A 19,597-nucleotide genomic window follows, 5' to 3' on the forward strand; every position below is an offset into this window, starting at 1 on the left:
AGAAGGAAAATGTAGGCCGGGAACGCCATGTTCTCCAACGTTTGCTTTCGTCATACGGACTCATAAACTTCCTGCTTCCTGATTGGCATATTACAATCCGAAAAAAAAGAAGATGCTCCACTCCAAGTAGCTAGCATCGGCCTCTCTGATATTACTAGATGTGTGTGCGTGTGTGCGCGCCTGTATTCCTTCCTTGTCCCGACCTTCCGGGGGGGAAAAAAAATGCTGCGTCAGTCCAACAATTTACAGATTGAACTGGAACACATCGTGCAGCTGAGAGTGGAAAGTCAAGGAAAGAGAAAAGGACAGAAGACAAAAGGATTACAGAACTCCAAAATAAAAAAAAAACAAGGGAAGGAGGGAAAATAAATGGAAAACGGAAAGGAAGGGGGTGGAAATAACTGAAAATGATGAAAGACAAGCAATGATGAGAAAGGGATAGAAAATGATGGACTGAAAGGAAATTACAAGGGGGAACGAAATGCGTGAGAAATAAGAGGAAAATAAGGATAAAAGTAAAAGGAGAGAAAACAAAAGGAAAACCAATGAGAAAAGAAAATAATTGGAGGAAAAAGACCAGTAAGAGAGAGAAATAAGACTTAAAGATAGAGAGAACAGGAAAGAAAAGAAATTAGAAGCTTGGAGAAAGCAAGAGAAAATGAAAGGAAGAACAGAGATGTGAAATTGTAAATTAAAAAAGAAAGAACGGTCAAAGAAAGCAATAATGAAAGAAAAACATAATGAAAATAAAAATGTGCAAAATAACTAGAAGAAAGTTTGAAATGTAAAGAAAGAATTAAATAGAGGGAAAGAAAAAAGTTACGATGAGGAAAAAATAGAAACAATGAGTGAAATGATGAATCAGAAAGATAAATTATGTAAAAATAAAAAAAAATAAAACAATAGCAAAGAAAAAGATGTGAAGAAAAGTTCTAAACTAAAATGGAAAAAGTAGAAAAACAAACAAGATAGGAAGGAATCATGAAAATGATAGAACAAGAAAACGCAGAAAAGAAAAATGGGAGGATATCGAGTGCTGATCCAGTTTGGTTGCCATGGCAACTGAAAGTTCAGCCCTTCCTCAAGAGGCCATCTTTCCTCCTCCACCGCAAACACAAGAGCGAGAACAAAAACAAGAACCTTCCTCATCATCATCATCATCATCATCATCATGGTAGCATTTGCTAACTTGCCGAATGGTCGCGACTGAGCGCGCTCGTTAATGGCCGACACGCTCGTTAGCATCTCGACCGTTAGCTAAATGCCAATGGCCCTCCCGTTTGCCTCACTCGTTTGTCATCACTCCTTCTCTGAACTTTCAATTTCAGCGTCTCCCCATCCAAATACATCTTTGGATTCATCTGTTTAAGTACAAATTTCATTGGTTATGGAATAATTGTGTGTCACAACGTGTCTTGTTACAGCTAGGTGCCACTTAACCGTGTCCTGAAGTCTTGTGAAGGATTCAGTCATTTTGCTTGGAAATGGATGGATAAAAGACTGAAGCAGGTGCTATATACGGAATTATTATTTTTTTTTAAAAATCACAAAAAAAAAAAAAACACTGTCACGAGAGGGATGGTAAAAGTGACTAAAATAGTTGTCATAACTGTCTGCGCTTTTGTAAACTCGCTCCTCTCTGTCCACAACCATGTGCTTAGTATAATAATCGGGTTTAATCGCTTTAAACTCCAGAAGTTGTTAAAAAAAAATCATTTAAAAAACATTGTCTTGACATATCCATTAATTCCCAAGCTCAAGTTAGCGGAATATTTCTTATTTGACATCCTTTAGCCTCGAACATGCTTAAATCACGCGGATGCGATCCATTTTTAATTCCTGCTTTCACACGGCGAGGTCTGCTAGACATGACGCTGAGTTCAGGGTCTGTGGATTAAAGCGGTGTTGGGGGGGCTCGCAAGGCTGATGTGTGTGCGGGGTGGGAGGGAGATGCTGGCGGGTGCTTGGAAAAGCGGCTTCTCATTGATCTTTTCATCTTGAAGACCTTCACCTCTTTATGTGACGTTTGCGGTGATTTATGAGCTGCAGGCGGACATTTGGATCACACACAGACCACTGACAGTGGTCTAGCTAGCACACACGCACACACACAGGGACACACGTTCACATTCACACACATGTACATAAACGTACGTACACGTGTGCAGTGTCTAAATATGACTCCCGCTTTCTCATTGAGTCTTTAAACGGGGGTTGTAGACTTTTATGGTTTTAGCGGATGCTGGCCACAAGCCTTCCTTCTTCCCGATTTCAACCCTTTGAAACTATGAAATAAATGTTGATGAATTCAAATTATCGGCATTTATAAATTTTATTATTCTGGGGATTTTTTTAATCACAGTTGATTTGAAGTTTTATTTGTGGTCTGAATATCAGCCCTAGTTCATTGGTTACAACCCACTGGTTTAGAGTGTTGTTATTTTGGCACACGTGCCCAAGAAGACTTGAAAGATTAATCGGCAACATGATTTATTTTATTTTTTTTTTTATTATTTTTAATTGCTGAAAATTGGCAGATTGTTAACACGTAAGATAAGGCAATGAAAATGACATTCAAACCCTCCTCCCCAAAAAAATGACATCCAGTTCATTAATTTTTAGAGGAAAAGAATGTCCATTCTGACCATGAAATAGCCTTGTTGTTGCTGACAAAAAGTTAAATTCAAAGCCATTTTGTCTATTTTTAACTTTTTCAGATTTTTGATTTTCTGTGCATGATGTTTTAGAAGTAAAATGTTAGTTCCTACTGTGAAAGAGTAGCTTTTATCAAATTTCTACTTCTATATTGTTGTAAATATTGAATTTTAGAGGTAAAATGTCTTTTTTTTGCTATGATAGATGATAGTTTATTACTTGTATGTTTTTCATGCACTGTGACCCACCGCATACTTGCCATTCAGCACCGGCACATTCACCTTTTTTCATATTTAGAAATATATTTTAAAAATATTGTCATACCGTTTACAAGGAGCCAAACTCTCGTTTTTTGTGGAAACGCATATTGGCTTTTTTTGGTTAAGAATGTTTGGTGTAAAAGAAAATTATAATAATTTTTAATATATTTTCTTTCCCAATTTATTCCTAATGTCCGCTGTGTTACTTTTTGGAAGCTTCTCACCCTGAAGTGCTGTTTTTGTACTTTGTATATTTTTGTATGCATTAAATCTTTGAGGTAAAATATACATTGTTGTTCCTTTCATGGCAAAATCCTCAACAAAGCAGTTAAAGACAATGGGCCCTATTTTCGTGCCAGGTGCAAGTTTAGCACAAAGCAAAGTCTAACTGTGTACATGGGTGGAGTTTTCTTTCATTTGCTATTTTGCTAGACTGTCGAATTGGGCAAAATGAGTTGTTTCTGCCTTTGTGGGATGGAAATAGTCTCCAATCCCAGTAGCATCCCACATTGGCATCAAAATTAGGGCGTTTGGAGTACGCCATGCTTGGCATGGTGGAAGCAAAGATAGACCCGCAGCAAGATCTCCCCTTGCGGATGGATGATGTCGTCATCCTTGCACCCCAACGTGCGTCCGGGTGTGAACCCAATAGTGATGGGGGTGCTATTAACATATTCTTAAAATGAAAATCAATTTAATTCATCCACTGGATTGATTTCCACACTGATTGAGAGGGATTGTCCCACGCTGGTTCCATATGGATGAATGAAACACCATGATGTCCATGGAGCATGAAATTTGTCTGCCTGCGCCTTGAGTGAATACGTCAAAATCACGTTATACCGTCCCGCGCTGCAAAATCGCCCACCTTTTAGCCAGTCTAAAATGTTGCCTCTTTTTTTGTCGCCAAATTGTGAGATGCGCTGAGCCCAGTGAGACGGAGCGCGACTATCAAATTCACAAACACGCTGAACTAGACCATTGCCCCGTCACAAAAATGGCAGTACAGTTTTTGCACCAAGCGCAGAATACTTTCTGTTACCACGGCTTCAAATGCACGAAACTGGACTTGTGCCACCACAAAAATTAAGTTATGCCTGTTTTTTTACTCCAAGCGCACGGGCGCCAGTCTACCAAAATAGGGCCCAATGTCTCAACTTGCACATGATAAATAAATTAAACAACAAGCCCAAATGATGGCATGGCTGGCATGAGTTCAAAGGTCATGAGGACTCACCAGCTTGGCAGTGTGGAAAAAGGAAATACATGGAAGAAAAAAAATGAATGTCATGGATACAATAGAAAGCACATTAGCATGCCTTGGTAGGCAGTTTGTGTGTGTGTGTGTGTGTGCGTGTAAAGGTTAGGTATTGGTAGAAAGAGGCAGTCTTACCATGGCTCTCAGTGTCTTGGTGTGGGAAAACAATGCCTTCGCTTTCAAAAAGGGGCTGCAGGAAGGCCACTACAGAGAGAGGAAGCAGAGAGGGAGGGGGGGCAGGGCGGAGGGTTGGAGGGGGGGTTGTCGTGGCGTCAACTAATTTGTTCACAGAAACAACCAAGAGGATGGCTGAGCTAAACGCTAACACACTAAGGTTAGTAAGTACACTTGATTTCGCGATAACATCAGACCGTTGGTTCAATCGAAAGACATTTCGTCAACAATAAACTCCGATTGTTCGCTTTCAGTCTGCTGGCCGAGGTAGCTAAGTCGCTCCTCATCCTCCTCTTCATCCTGCTCTTCATCATCATCCCAAGCTTTTCATTTGTCTAAATGGACGGCCTGCCTGCCTGCTGCACTCAGCATCCCCAGGGAAGGGGGGGCTGGGGGGATGGGGGGGGGGCTTTTACATGCAGCACTAAGCTGCATTAAAGCCTCGGTAGTTTAAGTCAGTCGTCAAAACATCACCCATTTAAGTCACCAATCTGAATATCACTGGTTTTACACACTCACCTAAATTCGGGCAGCACCAGCACAACTTAGGAATCAGAACCGATTTAACCCACCAAAACATTACAGATGAAATTTACTCATCAGAATGTTTAACACAATCAAAATAACTGATTTAGCTTACTCATCAAAATATCACCAATTTAAGTCCATAAATTACTAACCAAAATATTATCGACTTAGCTCATTCGTCAAAATATCACTCCTTTGGCTGACTTGTCAAAACATTCCTTTCTCACTCTTTTCGGTCGAGAATCAAAACATCAGAGATTTAATTTACTGAGAAAAAGATCACATTTAACTCTCTCAACAAAGCAATGATTTTTGTCACTAATTGGAGTATTCGTCACTCATCTTAACATTAAAATATTATTCATTTGGGTCAATAATCAAAACATCAACAATTTATGTCACTCGGCAAAACATCACTGATTTAAGTCACTGATTGAATTATTTATTAAACTCAATCGTCATAATACCAATTTAAGTCACCGGCCAAAATAATTCTAATTTTACACAATCAGACAATCACTGATTTTGCTCACACGTCAAATCATCCGTGATTTAAGTCAATAAAAATATTGCCAACTTGGCTCATCAGAACATGACTAGCTTGGCTCAAGAATGAAAACATTACGGATGTAAGTCACTCATTGAAATGTGAATTTAACTCAATCACAGCGCATTTGATTTATGTCACAAATGAAAACAAAACTTAACTTTAACCACAATATTAAACATGACCGAGTTAAACGACACTGACTTCCCTCACTTCAGTTCAATTCAATTCAAAACGTCACCGACTTCCACATCACATTCCTGCCAAACGTCGTCTGCGTGGTGTCCATGAGGTTTTCGGCAAGTAGGTCACACAGAACTACTCGGCAAATGTTTTGATGCGCCGCAGATTTAGCGGATTTCAGACGATTTAAATGTTCCGCCAGTTTTAGGTTTGTTTTTCTTTAATCACAGGCCAGTACCGTCTTGTCTGGGGTCTCTTCACTTTTTTTTTAGTCTGGATCTCTTTATACATCTGCATTAGAAACTGCTAAGAAAAAAAAAAGCGTCACTGAAATTTAAACTAAATAATGCTGACGTACGAATCTAGAACCTTTTGCTTACTTTCTGTTAACAACTCATATTTTTAGGCTCATAATGCATAATTCAAAAAGGATACGTAAGTGTGTGCAATAGTGACCAGTACATTTTTCACACAAGTGGTAATTTTACACATAAACACTGTCGTAGAAATGCATCATTACACATTTCTCTACTTCTTAGCCATATTAGAAAACACACTGCTCGTGAAGAACTCTCCGTTGTGTTATAGTGTCAAATATGATCCTAAATGTATATCATAGTGTGGCTGCATGATGGTTGGGATGCTGTGATGGGATGCATGACAGCATGTAAACACAAAAAGAAAACAAGAATGGAGATTGCCATGGCGACATACTGACCATCAGAATCGTCATCATCAGAATCAAAATAAGAGGGACTGGGTGGCGTGAGTGCACACTGACGCACTTGCTCGTTAATCGGGCGATGGCGGCTGATGTGTGAGATTATCTCACTCACTCACTCTCAGGTACACACACACACTCGCACAAGGTCATGATGTCTTCACGCACCAGCCGCATCCGGATTTCACTTGTTTACGTCCCACTTGTTTCTCCGGCGCGGGGCTTCCGCGGAGAAAAACAGCCCGGGTGGAGGGGAGGCTTCCGCGGCCGCCTCGCCTCCGCATCCCCCGGTCATGCTTCATTGTCCCATTCCCGTCACGCAGCCAATAAAACGCTCCATTAAGCAGAACGGAAGGCTACACAATAATAATAATAATAAGCGGCATCATAATGAAACGTCGCCATTCCGAGGGCCAGCCGAGCCGAGTCCACCCCATCCGCTAATCGTCCGTCGCTCGCTCCCACCCCCGCGCGCATCTCTTACCTCCCGTGTTGGTGCGTTTGGTGCTGCTGGCCTCGGTGGGGGTCTCCAAGGGTCTTTTGCGCGAGTCCGGTGGGTCGGCCTCCATGTGGGGCTGCTGGCCGTGGTGGTGCGGGGTGGCGAAGAGGCCGTTCTGCTGCACTGCTCCGCCGGCCATCATGTTTGCGCTCTCTTGGATGTTGCCTCGGCCCGCTTAAATCCCCCCCTTCTTCTTCGGCTTTTTTTTTCTCTCCCTTTCTCTTCTTGACGCAGCGTGGCCGCGCGGGCGAGTCCTCGGGAGGGTGGCGCGCGCGCGTGTCCGCACTAGACGAAAAAGCGGCGTGGGCTCTCGCGCACGGGCGTACGAGAGATGCTGCGCGTGGGGGAGGAGGGAGGGTGGGTCGGAGGATAAGGTGGACAAGGGAGGGGGCGGGGGGAGAAGAGAAGAAGATTCCAGGAGAGGCTGGTGGAGCGCGTTCACGTCAGTCTTCCATCACGCGCGTGTCATTGCGACGAAACGGGTCAATTCCGAGCGGAAGAAAAGATGGGGAAAAGCTGCAGGGCATGCGCAGTAGAAAAAGAAGAGCAACGATCCGGCGCGTGCGTGCGTGCGTGACGTCGGGAGCGCGCAGGCGGAGGCAAAAGAGCGACGTGCTGCTGTGCGTCGTCTCGCTGAAGATGCTGCAGTCACTCTCGCGTTCGGAGAGCATCCCTACTCTCGCTCAATGCTTCGGGAGGAGGGAGAGGGAGGGGCGGGGAAGGGAAGGGGCGGTGACGTCACAGGACCTCGTGGTGCCTTCAGGGGCTTCCCGTGAACTCCGGCGTCACATCTTTCGGATGTTTTTTGTTGTTTTTACGCTAATAACATGACATAATACGTACGGGGGTTTCTTTGGTACACGAATGCTGTTACAATTGTGCCGTGAATTTATATGTATTCATTTGTTTATTAAAATGTATTTATTAATTAAATCTGCGTTCATCATTGGATCATGAATTCATTATATTGACTCAATATTTGTGAAATTAACATTTCTTCGTAATTCTTTTTGAAAAATGATAGATTTTTTATTGAAATTCATTAAATACATACTGGTAAAATAAACAATTTTACCTGATGTGTAATTTAATATATATATATATATATATATATATATATATATATATATATATATATATATACATATTTTTTTTTTTAAGTTTCAGTTGTGGCCCTTGAGTAGAAAAAAAGTTAGCCCACCCCATTAACATCACGTTCCTTGAATAACGCTCAAATATTACAAGTTTATTGTTACCATGCACTGCCCCTGAATATGATTTTTTTTTTAAATCAGCGTTATGAATAATAATCACTTTTAATTTACTCTGTCAGTGAGGTCTTCATTCAGCTGTTCCTAATATTATGCTTATTCAGCTGCATGCAGTGACATGGTTCCTTTTTCACCTTTTGACTTTCAAATACTACTATTGTGTAGACCTCAAAATCTCCAAAACAAACGTCAACACCAGAGCAAACTACTAACAATGAATATACCGCTCAAACGTGAACATTAACTTAGTTTTGTTATTGAGCTGCTTTGTATTTTTTGTGCATCATCAAGAAGAAAATGATTGCTTGTGCATGTATCACTTACACGTTTCTATTTGACAAGAAAAGACACCGCAATCTCTATTCTTCTTCATCCTAATAGGTGTGTGATGGGCTTATTCTTCCACACCAAACTCTTCCAAACATACCGTTGGTGGAACTTTAAGGAAGTTCCCCAAAGTGTTGGACGTACATAATTGTCCTAGAATGCCTTTGAGCGACGAAGCACGATGTGATGCATGGACATGAGATGGACGCCATGTGACTGGTCACGTGACCCACCTGAGTGCGTTGACATGTCGGCGGTTCTGTGATGAGAGGTGAATCTCCGGTCGCTCCTCACTCTTCCTCTTCGGCTGTTTGCCACGCACTCATGCACACCCACACCCACACGCACACGCACGCACTCACACACGCACACGCACCCCCCCACGCACACACACACACACACACACACGCACACTAGACAGACCGGCAATCACGCTCACTCCCCTGTGCCCAGTGCACAGATGCACCCTCATCGCCTCCTGTAGCTTGTAGTCAAGGTGACATTGCCTGCATGCGCGCACACACACACACACACACACACACACCCACACGCACACGCACACACACACACAACCACACACTAAGGCAGCCGCCCACTACATCACCGAATTTAATAGTGATGTTTTTAAAAAAACGTGTTTTACTGTATGGAATCCCAATTTATTGTGCAGTTTCACAGTCGTACCACATTTTGCCACAACACCCCGGGCAGCACCGAGCTCGTGGAAGAGATGCAGCGTAATGATGAGTGAGAGGAAGAGGCAGAGCTGGTCTTCAACTATCTCTAGTAATAGTCGCGATTCCTACAGAGCTGAGGGAATAGATTCCTGTGAGTATTACTGCATTGTTCTGTTTGTGTGTTTTGCTGCTCCATGTGTTTGAAATTATATCAATATGGTTTGGTTGACCATTTTGGTGTTTACAGATACAGTGCATTGTTTATTCTATTTTATTTTTATGTGTCAGATTTTCAGTAAACCTCAACTTAAGTGACAAACAGTTTGAAACAAGTATATTTTGCGTCTCATTTGGAGAACTCATGTTATGCTATAGTCTTGCATTTCTTAACTGCGAGGACAACAACAGACACTAAGCAATACTTAAAGGATGTGTTTTAATAAGTGACTTGGAATGGATTGAAAAGTTTAAATCATGTGGAAAAACTTTTCAAACACCAATCCGTTATCTAAGCCGCCTATCCTCACGAGGGTCGCGGGCATGCTGGAGCCCATCCCAGCCGTCTTCGGGCAGTAGGCGGGGTACATCCTGGACTGGTTGCTGTGCTTTTTCTTGATTTCCCATGTCCACTCAAGAATGCAAGGGCGTGAGAGTTGACCACGTGGCAACTTATTTGGGGCAATGTGCACCTTTTGCGTTCCCAAGCTCTGTCCAGATGTTTTACCAGACGCTCCTGCCAGCCAACGCCGCCGCCATGTGGAAAAAGTCAAACAGGATGGTGGGCAGTAAAAACACATGCAGGCCAGGCAGTGTTTTAGACTTTTTACAAGCAGAGCAGATGTGCTAATATTTGTGAGCTCCTGTTTGACACCTGTGACGCTTCCTGCTCCACAAGGAAATATTCCGAAAAGCACATTGTATCTTCTAGAAACATTTTTGCAGTTTAAAACTTGTAGGTTAGTCAAAACAGAATGTGACACGCAGCGTTTTAATTTGGACTTGGAAAAACATCTGTGCAGGTAATATTGAGTCTCTCTAAAGAGACTCAATTTGCAGATGTTCATCCTCTGGCCCCATCTGCGGGTAGCAAAGCGCAAGAGCAGCCCAGTTTTTCTTTCGGTGGTCTTCAGTTTGGAGTTCCGGTGATGTAATATTCACAATTTATTTCTATTTGATGACAATATTAGTGTGCTTTTCATCTAATTTATGATTATTTTTGGTGGGGGAATTATTTTTTTTTCAGATTTTTGTATTTTCGGTTTCAAGATGATTTATTTTTTTTTTTTAGATTTTTTTTCCAATTTTTGTGGGCCGTTTTCTGTGTGTAATTTATTTTTTTCTAATATTTTAGTGAATGGCGGCATTGTGACTGACTGATTAGCACGATGAGCTCACAGGACAGAGGTGAAGGGTTCCATCCCGGCTCCGGCCTTCCTGCGTGGAGTTTGCATGTTCTCCCCGTTCCTCTGCGGGTTTCCTCCGGGTACTCCGGTTTCCTCCCACATTCCAAAAACATGCAAGGGTGGTTGATTGAACACTCTAAATTGTTCCTTGGTATAAGTGTGAGAGTGCTTTTTTTGCAACACTTTTTTTTTTAAATAAATAACTGCAGCTGCATGTTCAACACCAAAAATATATGAAAATGTTACTTGCCTGCATGATGAATTAAAAACAAAAAAACTTTGACCATGGGAGAGCTCATTTGTACTTCCATTACTTATGGGTAAAATGGTTTTAAATCCTTCATTAAATTAGAGATTGATCAACATCCCAGAATGTTTTCTGTTGGACTTTCGAGGTCCTAGTATATTGCTAATGGCGTAAGCTTTATATTTAGCCCGATGACATTAATGAATCATCAACAATCTGCTTCGCCTTCTTGGTTTGGTTCAAGGAAACAACAAAATATTCTGATGTCTCGCAAGATGGATGTTTTCCATTTTGAGAGAACAATTACCTCAAATGAACTGGTTTCCTCTTGCAGGAGAAAAACGAGCTGCTTCGTGTTTGTTCTGTGGCTGTTGTGAGCATAAAAGTGAAACATAAATACGCTAAGGAGGTGAAAGTAACCAACGGGACGTTTTTTCCTGCTCCAAGTGAAGGACATTTGTTACGTCTCATCTGAGCCCTTCCCCCACTTTACATTTGCATGATTGTCGTCCATGGTGTGCCCTCAAAGATCGCTAGACGAGTCGATGGTAAGGAGAGAGAGGAGGAGATAGCACTCAGTGAGATTGAGAGCATGACATCACTTCATTCACAAAAAGGACTGATGGGAACTTTAAAAAGCTACACTGAGTGTGGATGCTTTTTAAAATTATGTAACAAGTGCTGACAACTGCCAATCAGATGAAGGAAAAATGCTCAAAACGCGCTCTTTGTTATTTATTTTTGTATAGTACCCTAAGTCATGAAATAATAAAGGGATACATAGTATAAAAGCCACGATTTATGGTCTAACTTTCTTTTTTAAATTTGTTTTAGCAACACGGTGTAATAAGCTTGATAACTGCTTATTTATATCCTTTCTGTTGCAATGTGTTCATCGGACACAAGATGGCGGTATTAGACAAAATTCTGTGAGTTTCTGATTCCGTGATTTATTTATTTTTCTTAAACATGTAGTACAAGCAGAATGTGACATTACACACGACTTCAGACTTTGTTGGAAAAATAATTAAATATTTGATCTTGAGTTCAAAGTGTATTCAAGAGGTCAAACCAATTTCGATGGTGTTTTCTATTGGGGTAAGGTAAACACCAAAAGTCACGTAGGCTGATGTATTTTACAGCAGCATTTATTTGTTCAGCATGCAAAAGCCTTCCGGGTACCGTGAGAAAGTTTCTTTACTGTGCGTGTTCTAAACAGAAACACATTTGCTGACAAACAGGAAGTGACAGGGTTGATTGATCAAGGCCCGCGAGTGGTTCAGGTCCTTCACGCCGACGTCCTCTTGATCGGCTATTGAACATCTGATGACTTCAGTGCATCCAATGTTGACATTAACAGACCTCATGCTGACAGCGCTGAGATTGTCTTTGACAGGAAGTTGTGTTTTTCTTCCCTCTGTAGAGCAACCACAATAGCATTCCCATGCTAGAATGGACCGGAACATTCTCCAAGGGGGACCGAACATTTGAAGAAGCTTGGTGGGCTATTGTTTAGACTCTGGACACGTTGTTAGATGTCTCATTCAGTGGTCCCCAACTTTTATTTGGTCAAAACAAATTTATATTATATTCACCAAATTTAATCATAAACCTGCCTCGTTTGCTTCGAGACGCTAACAGCATGAAAGATGTCCACTTAAGTTGCCACGATAATACCCATCTCAAAAGTTCACAAACAATAATATTTGGTTTCCTGAGTGGCACCGTCCAACTTGGCTGCGAAAAGGGAAGAGTCAAATTAAATATATTTATATAGCCCATGATCACAGAAAAGTCTCAAAGGGTTTCACATGCCGACAGTTGACAAATATTAGCAACATCCCTTTATCCTGACCCCCAGCAGGGCAAGGAAAACTTCAAATAAAAATTGAGATAATCAGTTCAAATAAATTTGATTTGATATTAGAGTCCTCCAATATCCAATAGAATATTTTTGCAAGAATGTGCTTGCAGTTTGCAGTGCTGTTTTTCTGCTTTTGATCTCTAAATGGATTCTGGGTCAAATTGGTCACGCTGGAAGGAGGACTAAATGGCGCCCATTCTGTAGCCGTAACAACGGGATTAAAGCATTTTTCAGTGACCCAAAAATAATTATATGATCGCTGTCCAATGACATGCATGTGTACCTTCAAAACATTTTTCATAAGCATACAGTGCGTTTTTCTTGGAGACCTTTAACCTAGCTTATCACCCTACTTAGAAACCCTAACACTAGTTTAAAACTCTACTTTGAAGCCCTAACCCTAATTTGAAATGCTAACTCTTTTTTAACACTCTAAATTGAAACCCTAACCCTCGATTTAAAACCCCACTTCGAAACCCTGACCCTAATTTTAAACCCCAACCCTACCCTAACCCTAATTTGAAACCCTAACCCTAATTTAAAACCCTTAGCCTAGTTTGAAACCCTACTTTGAAACCCTTACCCTAATTTAAAACCCTAACCCTAATTTGAAACCCTAAGACTAGTTTGAAACCCTACTTTGAAACCCTTACCCTAATTTAAAACCCTAACCCTAATTTGAAACCCTAAGACTAGTTTGAAACCCTACTTTGAAACCCTTACCCTAATTTAAAACCCTAACCCTAATTTGAAACCCTAACCCTAATTTAAAACCCTAACCCTAATTTGAAACCCTAACCCTAATTTAAAACCCTAACCCTAATTTGAAACCCTAACCCTAATTTAAAACCCTAACCCTAATTTGAAACCCTAAGACTAGTTTGAAACCCTTATTTTGAAACTCTTTCCCTACTTTAAAACCCTAATTTCAATCTGTCACCCTACTATAAAACCCCACTTACCTCTAACCCGACTATAAAAACCCTGACCCTCGTTTAAAACACTCATGCTCGGTTAAAACCCTAATTTCAAACACTCACTTTGGAACGCTGCTTTGAAACCCTAATTTGAAAGAGCTATACGGTATATGTATTTAAAATAGTTTGACTGCTGATTGGTGAGGTGACAATATAGTTTATTCTGGTTTATTCAAAAACAAAAGAATGAATAACTTACAAACTTGTCTTTCAACAATAAAAAAAACAAAAAAACAACACCAACCATCGACTCCAGTGTCCATGCGTGCATTAAAAGTGTGGACATCGTCTGATGTGACAGAAAAAAAACAGTTCATGCAAGAAGGATTCCAAATAGAATCCCGTCCCAAAGACGCCAAGGAACCTTCCTGATTCCTTCGGGTCAAACGTTGGTTAAACACACGTAAACTCGCTTCCTGAATAACAGAAAGCGCCGTATCCTTCGTCATCTTCCCGTGGTCCACTTTGCGCTTTGAGAGTAGAAATGTCTGGCGTTCGCCCCTTTAGTACCCTACCAGTGCGCTTGGTACCTCAACAAATTGGTGGCAAATTTTGCCTTACCTTGGCACCCTTCTTCAACTTTTGACAACGGAAATGCAAATACATGAGGGCTCACCTCACAACTCACCTTCAAAACACTCACCGTGATCTGAATGCCTCATTTGAGACCCCAGCCCTTTTTGGACAGCAAAATTTGCAGTGAAATTTGAACTCTGCCTTGAAACTAATTTCAAACCCCAACGTGGCTGGAACTATACTTTGAGATACGGACGTCAAACCCTAACACTGGCTGGAAACCTTCATTTAAATCCTCAACACTGGCTTTAAATTTACTTTGAAATTGGCCTTGAGCAATTAATCAGATGGCTGTTACTGGATGTTTTAAAATCGGCCAAAAATTTGTTCGGATTATTTTTTTGTCACTCATTAACACGTCGCAACATAAGGGACGCTCATGTTCAATCATTAAAAAAGAAAAATACCGCAGAATTTTCTCTGGTGTGAAATTAAACAAACACTGAAGGATAAAGTATTGTAAAGCAGTCATATGTTCTGTGTGTGCCTCATATCTTTATTGTGATAAGCGATAACGGGATAATCCAGCCAGGCTGGGCCATTTTTCAAGAACAAGCTCAATTTCTGTATTCTTTTCCCAGATCATCTTGCATTTTTTAAACCAGGCGTGGGCAAACTACGGCCCGGGGGCCACATGCGGCCCATTAAAAGTTTTAATCCGGCCCGCCAAAATTGAAAAAAAAATAAATGAATAAACCTTGTTAATGTTTTATTTTCTAAATACTGTGGTGTGTCAAAGACATATTTTGTTGTAATGCTTTTGTTCGCTTTCATTTAAAATTAAATGTATTTTTTTTTCTCAGATGAGGTGAGGTTACCAAACTCCATCCATCTGCTCCTGGTCCGGCCCCTTTGTCAAATTTTAGAACCCATTGTGGCCCGCCAATCAAAAAGTTTGCCCACTCCTGTTCTAAACTCTAATCCATGTTTGAATCCCTAATCCAACTTTGAAACCAAAATCTTCATTAGAAGCCCGACACGCATCAAAGCACTTCTCCCCTTGAGTCTCGAGTCACTTCCTGCCTGCCAGTATGCTCATCTGCAGACATTCCTCCTTGAGCGCCATCAGTTCCGTCTTGTATCCGACAGCCTGGCTGCCGTCGGCGTAAACGCACGGCTGCTTCTTGGCCGCAAGGGGCGTTTCCAAGGTGACGGAGGCGGCGTTGAGCGCGTCGGCGTTCGACGGCGAGGAAGTGGAACTCCTGTGGCATGCTGCCGACAACAGTGCGGAGAGAGCCTGGCCCACGTCGTGCCTCGCACCCTCATTGACGAAGCAGTACAAAATGGGGTCGGCCACGCAGTTGAGGCTGGTGAGTGCCAGCGCGACGTGGTAGGCGGCGAACAGGCGCTCCTCTGAACCGCAGTCGCACGGCTTCCTGAGGAACATCACGCTCCGCACCAGGAGGAGGATGTGGTACGGCCCAAAGCAGAACAACACAATCAGAATCAAACTGAGCGCCAGCCGCTGGATCTTGGCCTTCTCCTGCCGCTCGGTGGAGACGTTGCAACGCACGGCCGTCAGTATGTTGCGGTAGGCCACCAGCATGGCGGTCCACGGAGCCAGGAAGCCCAGGAAGATCCGGTACAGGTTCATGCCCGCCACCCAGTCCTGCATGGGGTACTTCTCGAAGCAGAAGGTGTGGTTAAAGCGGCCCTGGAAGAGCTCGTCGTGGAAGAGCGGCGCTGAGTTGGCTACGATCTCCATCAGCCACACGGTGGCGCTCACCAGGATTGCTACATGGGGGCCAAAAAGACAGGCGCTCGCTTATCGTGGTTGTCCCAATACATACTGTACTGGCAATGATATCGCAATATCAATAGCCTATATCGTGATATCTTGTTCCTCCAATAATTCTATGATCTTCTTACAATAATTGGGTGTTATATCTGATTTTAGCAAAGTATAAAACTTAGACAAAGTATATGTGCAATAGCGTGGTATTAATATCAGGCCACTTTTTCCATGTAGTTTGTTTCATGATAGGTAATGAATACATCGATGACCGTAATACAACCCTAATATCACAATGCATGGTATCAAATATCATAACATCCTTGTAGTGTATCATCAATGAGTTGTCAAAGATATAAAATTATATAAATATAAAATTCCGATGCTTTGCCAACAAAAATGCTAATTTCGTGATGCGTGACAGGAAACAACGTTGTGACATTCCCATACTGAATGGTGATATCGCTATTTTGTCATACCCTATTTACTGCATCGGTGACGACCGAACGGGACGTACCTGTCTTGACGCGTCGCACCTTGACGAACCTGAGCGGGTAGGCCACTGCCAGGTATCGGTCCAGCGAGATGCAGCAGAGGAAGGCGATACTGACGTAGATGTTGGTGTAGAATATGAAGCCGAAGAGTTTGCAGCTTTCCTGCCCGTGGATCCAGTCGTCACGCTGCAGGAAGTAGTCGATCCACAGTGGCAACGTGCCGATGTACAGCAGATCCGCCACGGACAGGTTGATCAGGTACACACCCAGCTCGTTGTGCTGCCGCACCTGGATGAAGGAGAAGGTGACAGTTAATCAGGATGAAGAAGACATGAGGAACAAGGAAGCCACTTTGCTGTCCGGGCAGGAAAGCGGCTCTTGAGGGCCGAGTTTGGACACGACTGGTCGATGCCAACTTGTCAGATGCTTGTTGTTTGCAATTCTTGCTTGTGTGTTTTTTTTTTTTTCATGCTTAGACCAGCCACTAGCGACCCGGCATGCACACTGAGCTCAACGAGAGCGCGTCTTTTCTCGACTTGTAGAAGCTCACCTGCATGTAGGCGGCCCACAAGGCCAAGCAGTTGGTGGGCAGGCCCAGCACCATGACGATGATGTAGAGCGTGGGCTGGAAGTACTGATCCACCTTGCTGTCCACATTACAGAAGGAGATGTTGCACATTGTCCTGAATGTGTGTGTTTAATGTTTCTTAAGTCTCAGCTCTGCGCCTTCCTGCTCGTCCGCCATTTTAACAACATCGTGGCGTCGTCCTCCTCCACCCAACCGGCCCGAGCCGAGGCATCCTTCCTGTGACCTGTCATGGCTCTCGATTCCCGGGTAAGGGCTCTAAAGTTATCATTTTGCCGCCTATGCCACGCCTCTTTTCAAGGAGTTGCGTCTGATTGGAGAAGGAAGAGGGTTGAATGGCGGTGAAATGAAGCCACCTTATCGACGCTGAACCAGGCCTCACGGGGGCCTGAGTGGACCTCATCAATCTTTTAGAGATTAGTGTGCCTGATGTGTGTGTCTCCAGTCACTGATGTTCTCCCAAGTAGATCGATGTGTGATGACTTGACACAGCTGCTTCTTGTACACGCCACCTGTAACATAGACATTGTTCATATGATCATTTTCTAACTGGAGTTCGACTTTTGACAACTAGGCTGTGATTACGTTTGTGTTCAAGAGTCACATTTTGATTTAAAAAAAAAAAAAGGGGGCCACATCATTCATAGATGAAGTGATTTTTACATGAATGAAAAAAAAAATAATGAAAATGGTTAATTCTAATAATAAAGTAATCCTCATTTAATTGTAGTGTTTATAAATCATTTGCTTATAATTCAATTGCCAATTATTTAATAAGGTACATTTATTTAAGGTATATTTATTTTATTAACACGTTTCTTTTTACTCCCTAAAGTTGCATAATTACAATGTACTTTCAATTAGTTGTATTTTTCTCCTCAAGTATATTCATTAATTTATATTAAATATCATGAATATAATAATAAAATAAAATCAATTAATTGCAATTAATTACAGATTTTTTGCGAGTAATTATTTAAGTTTAATCACTTGACAGCAATAACATTTATTCATTCTATATATATATATATATATAAAATGAATAAAAACAACGACCACCTTTAAAAATATCTTTAGAAAGAGAAACAGAAAAGCATACATGAAACAAAATGAGACGCAACCCCAAGCATAAATGCACGAACATATTGTTGATACCACCTGAGATACTTTACTTTTTTTTAATTCATTCAAAAATATATAACTAATATTTCAAGGAGTATTTTACAATAAAAAAAAATGTAAAAATAAACATTTTTATTTTTAAGAACATATCTTACAATCCAGCCTCAGAAAAGGAAAGAAGGAAGGAAGGATCTCTCCACTGATTTTATGATTTATTTAGCCAGGAGTGATTATCGGAAGAGCCTAAATGAAACTTACGTGACATTGTGCGTTTGTAGTGGAGTTGTCCATCAACATGTATGATTTTTGTTTGGTCAAACCCGACAGCGTTTGATCTCATGCCAGAGCAGGTCAAACAAACGCTCAGTCAACATAGCGTCACGTGTTTTCGCTGGCACAAAGCTAAACTAACAACACAAGTGGCCGCAGACTTGTTGTATCATGTTTCCAACAACATATTTGGAGCTTTGATAAATACGAACATTTGTCGGGCATTTTTTAAAAGACATAAGGAAAAGTGACTGTGAATTCCTGAAATTACACAACTGAGTAAATCTCTAGCTTTCTGCCCATTTCAGAAAATGTGTCTGTGAGCGAGCCCCTCTGAATTTTGCCAGATTGTGACATCACACTGGGAGTAATTAACAAAATAACCTTAACCACTCAAAGTTTCTCAGGCTTTGCCATGATTAGCGACGATGAACAAATTTCCAAAGCATGGCGGCGCAACCATTGTCACGCCAAAGCCGAAAGATAAACAAAAGTTGCAGTGTTCGCAGAGATTAGCATTAGTTTCTCATAATATTTGGCTAAGATGTCGATGAGGGTGAGGGGTATTCGTGTTTGTGCCATATCACGTCCCACGTTAAATGAAATTACAAGTAGAGTTTGTCGTCTTGAAGCTGCTAGCAAGATTACAATGTTGGAGATCAGGCCATTGCATTTTATATTATCATTCAGTACATGTTTAAAGTATTACTCGACAAAGTCCATCCATCCATTATCTGTTCCGCTGCTCCTCACATGCGTCGCGGGGGTGCTGGAGCCTATCCCAGCAAAGATGAACAATCATCCGTTCTCACATTCACACCAGACGTTGTAAGCCTTCATTCATCAAGCACATTAACTCAGTGGACAAATGCATCAAGTTCACACGTCAAAGGCAGTAAGTTGCCTTTATTGGACTGCAAAATCCGCATTGAAGATGACAGACGCCTGCCTCCATGTAAGGGGTTACAGAAAACCCCCACACACTGACCATTATTTTTTATTTTATTTTATTTTTTTTCAAACTCAGACCACCCACTGGAACACAAACCGTCCGTTATCAGAACCCTACAACACAGAGCTGATAATACCCCAACCAGCCCATGTGGCCAAAAGAAAGCGACGTAACGTAACATTCCAATACACTTTGGAACTGGTAACACTCTGTGTCAAAGGCTTGTACAAAGTTCACCGACTGCAGTCCTCGAGGGCACCTATTCTGCATATTT

At 41.8% G+C, this 19,597-nt stretch overlaps 2 protein-coding genes across 5 annotated transcripts in view; both read right to left on the minus strand.

The window, feature by feature from the left end:
• The window catches only part of nova2 (NOVA alternative splicing regulator 2), a 51,344-nt gene extending 42,452 nt beyond the window's left edge, over positions 1-8,892 (minus strand). Inside the window, exons 1-2 of one of the 4 annotated variants that reach the window (XM_088299808.1) lie at positions 8,657-8,892; positions 4,309-4,377 (exon numbers count right to left, since the gene is read on the minus strand). In XM_088299808.1, the coding sequence (XP_088155934.1) occupies positions 4,309-4,377; positions 8,657-8,672 (85 nt within the window). In that variant the 5' untranslated portion in view covers positions 8,673-8,892. Of the gene's footprint in view, positions 1-4,308; positions 4,378-6,810; positions 7,500-8,656 lie in introns of those variants that run through there. The other 3 variants (XM_088299806.1, XM_088299809.1, XM_088299807.1) reach the window with 3 other exon arrangements.
• A 4,836-nt stretch (positions 8,893-13,728) lies between these two features.
• gpr4 (G protein-coupled receptor 4) lies at positions 13,729-17,084 on the minus strand. The gene is made up of 3 exons (XM_088301564.1): positions 16,944-17,084; positions 16,417-16,681; positions 13,729-15,901 (listed from the first exon to the last, which is right to left on the minus strand). Exons 1-3 carry the CDS (start codon positions 17,070-17,072, stop codon positions 15,180-15,182), a joined length of 1,116 nt encoding a protein of 371 aa, XP_088157690.1. The 5' UTR covers positions 17,073-17,084; the 3' UTR covers positions 13,729-15,179.
• Between the last annotated feature and the right edge of the window lie 2,513 nt (positions 17,085-19,597).

This window comes from Idiotropiscis lumnitzeri, chromosome 7, assembly GCF_059441095.1.
Source record: "Idiotropiscis lumnitzeri isolate Australia: NSW breed Sydney's pygmy pipehorse chromosome 7, RoL_Ilum_1.0, whole genome shotgun sequence".
Taxonomy (NCBI): domain Eukaryota; kingdom Metazoa; phylum Chordata; class Actinopteri; order Syngnathiformes; family Syngnathidae; genus Idiotropiscis; species Idiotropiscis lumnitzeri.

Excerpts from the sequence above, each read along its gene's own strand:
- gpr4 (XM_088301564.1), bottom strand. The coding sequence starts at position 17,072 with ATGTGCAACATCTCCTTCTGTAATGTGGACAGCAAGGTGGATCAGTAC. Across the intron at positions 16,682-16,943 it reads TGTGGGCCGCCTACATGCAG|GTGCGGCAGCACAACGAGCT; the intron begins GTGAGCTTCTAC and ends TCCTTCATCCAG. Across the intron at positions 15,902-16,416 it reads GGTGCGACGCGTCAAGACAG|CAATCCTGGTGAGCGCCACC; the intron begins GTACGTCCCGTT and ends GCCCCCATGTAG.